General features: G+C 42.0%; 1 protein-coding gene across 7 annotated transcripts in view; it reads right to left on the reverse strand.

Annotated features, from left to right (window-relative positions):
* The window catches only part of si:dkey-178k16.1 (band 4.1-like protein 1), a 59,622-nt gene extending 53,957 nt beyond the window's left edge, over positions 1 to 5,665 (reverse strand). For 3 of the 7 annotated variants that reach the window (XM_037772755.1, XM_037772754.1, XM_037772753.1), the window contains exon 1: positions 5,216 to 5,658. In XM_037772755.1, the coding sequence (XP_037628683.1) occupies positions 5,216 to 5,423 (208 nt within the window). In that variant the 5' untranslated portion in view covers positions 5,424 to 5,658. Of the gene's footprint in view, positions 1 to 5,215 lie in introns of all 7 variants that reach the window. The other 4 variants (XM_037772752.1, XM_037772751.1, XM_037772756.1 and 1 more) reach the window with 3 other exon arrangements.
* Between the last annotated feature and the right edge of the window lie 335 nt (positions 5,666 to 6,000).

Genomic DNA, 6,000 nt, shown 5'->3' on the forward strand with positions numbered 1-6,000 from the left:
ATTGCTGTTATTGTGTTCACCGCCTGTGTATTTAAGCAGCCTCTTCATCATCATGACTTCAGCTGAAGGAAGGACAAAGTATGGGTAGCGCCTCCAGTAAATGTACATTGTCCAGGTTTTTCATTAATTATAAAGAACACAATACAATGCATTGAATAAATTAGGATGAATTTTGGTATTCATGTGATAATGAATTATGTAAATAAATCGATCGAGCAGAATTTATCCTTGAACACATAACCCTCCAACTCCAAGATTATATTCCACTTTATCACAACAGTCTCGCTCAATAAAATTGAGGGCAACCATCTTTCTCCAGTTCCTCCATTAAAAGCATTTTCTGCCTGCTCATATTCCTCCACTTCCCTCTGTTCAATTTTACAGACCTTTTATTTGCAGTCAAATATAAAAAAAACAAAAGAAAACAACACATAGCTTCTCTCTTCATCACAATGACAGGAAAATGACAGGCACCACACTGTGCCTGCAGCGCAGTTCAATTTTGTTTCCATTTGACCAAAGAGGAGAGTGTCACCACTAACGATGGTTAACACAGAGACATCAGGCTTGCCTGTTTAAAATGCAGTTACCATGGGAACCCTCGCCTAACATCGTCTGTCAAGCATATCAAAATAAGATAAAGAAAAAGACAAAAAAAGAGAGAGAGAGAGAGAGAGAGAGAGAGAGAGAAAGAGAGAGAGAGCACAGCCTGTGGAATTATTTTGCTAGCTGACACATACAAGAGGAGGTGAACAATCACATGGTGGCACTGCAGCGAAGGATGTGACAGTTCATGTAGAGGTGGGCGCCGGGGCGCACTGAAGTGACACGGTGGGGAGAGAGACGGTAGCGGTGGGTGGAGGAGGATGACCAACAGTTTCAAGTAGGATGTCAGCTCAGTCTGCTTTAAAATGGAGTGCCGTGAACACAAAGGGTCAGTGAAAACAAAGATGTAGATGGTATGTGTCTCACAGTGGAGGGACAGGATTATTATTATTAAACGTGGTAGTCGTACACCCTTTGGGCGAGGTGAATTTGTTGCTCACAAATCTGGTCGGACTGTTCAAATCAAATATGCAATATGTGATGTACCATATAGCTGTCTACTGTAAGTAAATATGGTGAGGTGGATTCTCTTTTATGAGATCATTCTTATGACCTTAATATAGTCTCTATTCAGGATATGTTATGTGATATTATGCCGTAAATCTTCACGGCTTGTAAATGGAGAAAAATCTAGTCACCACATCTGCTCATAACTTAAAGGTGCTAAATTCAATATCCAGAACATTAATATAGCAGCAAACGACTAGTCGCTATGTAAAGATATAGAGGAGTAATGTCTACCTGAGCAGAGAATGAAGACACCCTCTGTGTGTCCGAGCTTCTGCGCGCTTTGTTGATATATAGGCGATGGTTTTAGTGCATGTTCGTGCATGTTAGCGAGCCCCACTGGCTAGCTCCCGGCCGCCACTCGGCACTGCTCTCATACGCCGGGTACGGCTGATAACGCCGTTCCGACCGATCACCCACCCTCCGACTCCCCCTCGGGTAAACACTGTTAGCTCTGTCAGTACTCTCGTCGTTGTTTTTACACTGGTAGCGCTGTTAGCACCTCGTCATCGCCATGTTTAGAGCCGTTGAGTGGCGATAAAAATGCTCCCAATCCCGTATTTAGCACCTTTAAAATAAGAGTCTTTACTGGTGTTTTGAAAATCAAGCAGGAGGATGCAAAGTTTTACAACGACAAGATAAAATGCTGAACACAGAAGCTGCCAAGTAATTAGTATTTATTTTTATTCTAGGGCTGTTAAATCCAGAGTGAAACTATAAAAACCGGAGGAATCTGTTTGTACCAACCAATAAGGCTCCAAACTTGGGCTAAATTTTGGTGAGGAAAAACAGTCATGGCCATTTTCAAAGGGGTCCCTTGACCTCTGACCTCCAGATATGTGAATGTAAATGGGTTCTATGGGTACCCACGAGTCTCCCCTTTACAGACATGCCCACTTTATGATAATCACATGCAGTTTGGGGCAAGTCATAGTCAAGTCAGCACACTGACACACTGACAGCTGTTGTTGCCTGTTGGGCTGCAGTTTGCCATGTTATGATTTGAGCATATATTTTTTATGCTAACTGCAGTACCTGTAAGGGTTCGACAATATCTGTCATTTTTTTGTGTTGTTAATTGATTTCCAATAATAAATATATACATACATTTGCATAAAGCAGCATATTTCTCCACTCCCATGTTGATAAGAGTATTAAATACTTGATAAATCTCCCTTTAAGGTACATTTTGAACAGATACAAAACGTGATTAATTTGCGATTATTCGCAATTAATCATTTTAATCGATTGACAGCCCTAATTTTTACCATTTTTTAGTCTATGTGAGGATTGCTACAACAGTTCAAACCTACTCATCAGATCACTTTAATTCATTTCACGTAGTCAAACTAAACAGTTCACCAACTGAACTTTCAAACTGCCTTCAGTTTAGTTTTCAGTTTAAAGCGAACTTCAGACATTCATATATATTATGTTGCTCTCAGAAATCACACTATTTCTCTTCAGAAAATGCACTTTTTCTACTTTTAAATTGGAACGGTCTTCATCTTGTGATTGCATTTGATTTGTGCTTTGGCATTTTAATGAGGCCGATAGAATATGTCAAACTATGTTACCAGCTATGATGTTAGATCGAAGGAAATAGCACGCCTTTCTGAGTTATATGCGTCGCATCCCACAACACATCATTTGTGATGATAATGCAAAAAAAAAAAAAGTGACAGTGTAATACGTGCTGTTATCTTTAATATGTCTTTGAAAGCTCCTCTCACTTCTAAGCGACGTGAGTTTATCTTGTGGAGAATTCCAATTTGGCTGTGAACAGACACCGCTGGCCCCGCTTCAATGAGCTATTACGAATCGATCACAGGATGACGTGGAATGGGACTCGAGGGAGAACTGTATCGAAGTGGGCTACCTCTTAAACGTGCAAGTACGCTGAATTTACGTGCACAGAAACACACAACAGTGCATCCTGTATGTGACCTAACCCTTCACCCTTATGGCACGTGCATTGACCAGAAAGTAAAGGAGTCACTGCCTGCGAACAACATGTGTCTAACCTTGCTAGTCCCTTCCTGTTTTAACTGAAGAGTTTGCTGTTACATCTTACCCGTCATAGATAAGAGCAAATTGCTCCGTGGGAAATGTAGCATGTCATTCCATTATTGTATTACCTGCAGTAAGACTCCTTGAAGCACCTTGACAACAGCCTAGAAAACAGATCTGTTTTCCTGTAGGTGTTTAACACAATATGCATCCACACAAAGCGGCTCTGCCCTTTGATGTGAGCGAGCAGAGGGGCGTAACAGAGGAGCACCACACTGCTTTACAGTTGCACCATAACGCACACCAGGGAGGCAGGAAGTGGAGCAGGTGACAGAGAGGAAAATGAGACTGGAGGATGCACGGAGAGGGACAGAGACACGGACGGACAGATGGATGGCTTTTTAGATCTAATTTGCCCCCCCCTCCCCTGACTCCTGCCTCCACTAACTCAGAGTCTCAGAGTCGGGGAGTTACTGCAGCCCGTGGCGTGGCTGCGACGGAGCCAGAAACACATGAGGACTGACAGACTGTGTGAGTAGGACGAGGGTGAACAGAAGGACGCATTACTGATAATTGTAACTTTTTTTACAGTCTGACTTGTCTCGAGGTGTTTAAATAAAACTTGCTGAATGGTGCAATTATGTAAATTTTTTCCCTCATATTGCACTTTACTTGTTAGTAAACTCTCTTTGTTGTTTCAGTCTCTGCAGAACTTTTACTGTAGTGGCTGAGTTATTGGTTTCTTGTAGTTTTATGTTTCTTGCAGATGGCTGTATCTGCTATAATCTGCCAAAATCTAATATAAAATTCATTTTTTTGTTTATAGTTTACACAAGATCAAATCTTAATTCAATTTGTGTCTTTTTATCTATTTATTTTTATTATTTTTTTCCACACTTTATTGTGCTTTTAACAATTGAAACTTGCAACTCTCCACAAGTATAACAATTATAATTATACATTACAGTTCACAGAAGAGTATTGTCTTACCAACAGAAACAACTAAAAAAGTAATAATAAAATAAAATAAATAATAATAAAAAAAATGTGTCAGTCATTTGAGGAATAAATTGTCCAATATAGGACCGAGGATCATGTGGCATTTTGAGAATATAATTCAGAGAGAAAAACATCTTAAAATGACTCATTATTTTGTGATTGTGGTTTACAGCTGGATGCAGTTTCCTTTTTAAAAAATTGAGGATATTTCAAACCCATGGCAGAGATGTTTTAAAAAAGTGATGTTTAGGCAATCACCTACACCTTTAATTTCCTAATTAACACATTTATTTTAAAATCAATCTGATAAGCTGGATCAAGGCCAGTTTTCTTTATCTATTCAGATAAAATGTGAAGTTTAACTCCCTTTTAATTCTAGTTTCAGAGCATTTCCAGTGTAACATCCCAGTACTTTCTCACATTGTGCAACCCCCCCCATCCACAACCACATCCAGGAGCCCTTCCTCCTCCAGCTCCTGCCTCCTCTGCCACACCCGCTCACAACACACTCCCATCTTCAATTAGCTCATTATCTGGAGCATCAGCTGTTAGCCTATAGCATGCACACACACACACACACACACACACACACACACTGGCATGTCCGAGAATAGCTCTGGACAATAGTATGTGGGCTAGATGTGAGCAGAAACAAGCTGATCCAGTAAAGATGATAAGAAGAAAGGTGCACCTGCTGACTCTCTCTCTCTCTCTCTGTGTGTGTGTGTGTGTGTGTGTGTGTGTGTGTGCCTGCTGGGCCTTGATATAATATGCATGAAATAAAGGACTCTTGTGCAGCTTATTAAAGCAGCCTGCCGACCATATTGCTCGGATTACAGAGCACCGTGGCATCACTCCACTCCACTCCCCATCCATCCGTCCATGATGACACTTGAAGCACAAAGCGGTGGCGGTGTCGCTGCAGAGCATGCACGGCTGCAGAGCAGAGCATGCACTGCACGGCTCGGTTCTCTGTGTGTCACCGGTTAACATGGAGAGAAGATGCTCCACCTTACAATGTCATTTCCCCCTATAACAACCGGCGAATGCAGCATGCACCTGTTCCATCAAACACAACACACACAACGCGTACCTGTCCTGTCCTGTCCTGGTCCTGTCCAGGTCCGGTTGTCAAGCTTCAGGTCCAGGCAGCTGGAAGACGGAGACGCCGCCACCGCCCCGGAGCGCCGATCCTCTGCTGCGGGAGGTGGAGCGCTGCAGGCTGGGTGGACAGCAGACAGGCTGGGGGGGATGATGGTGATGCTGCCGGTCGGAGGAGAATAGAGGGGCGTTTTCACCATAAAGAGAGAGAAGAGAGAGAGAGGGGAACTCCTAACGTCGTGCGTGGATCTGTGAATCTGTGAAGCACCGCTGAGCTGATGACACGTAGAGCATCTATCTCACCACCTGATTTTTCGGGTCATCTTTTCTTCTTCCACCGTAAAGCAGCGATGAGAGGAGAGAAAAAGATGCTCTAACGCGTCTTAAAGCCTCCACTGTCAGCTACTTGTAATCAGGCTTATTGTAATGTCTTTTAAAGGTCCTATATTATAAAAAAGTGAGATTTTCATGTTTTTTTATTATAAAGCAGGCTTAAGTCCTATATAAATACTGTGAAAGTATCGAAACACTCAATCCACAGGGAAATACACACAGCCCGTATTCAGAAACTCTGCGTTTGAAACAAGCTGTCAGGATTTCTGCCCATTTGTGATGTCACAAATATACAATATTTAGACACATTACACAATTTTAAACCTAAACATTCTAAACGTGTCCCAGTTTATTCCTGGTTGCAGTGTATTGTGTGAATGTCATCAGCTGACAGGAAGTACACATGGGCCAAGCTGTTGCCTAGCAACGCAATTCTGTTGCCGT

Source organism: Sebastes umbrosus, chromosome 6 (genome assembly GCF_015220745.1).
Source record: "Sebastes umbrosus isolate fSebUmb1 chromosome 6, fSebUmb1.pri, whole genome shotgun sequence".
Classification (NCBI taxonomy): domain Eukaryota; kingdom Metazoa; phylum Chordata; class Actinopteri; order Perciformes; family Sebastidae; genus Sebastes; species Sebastes umbrosus.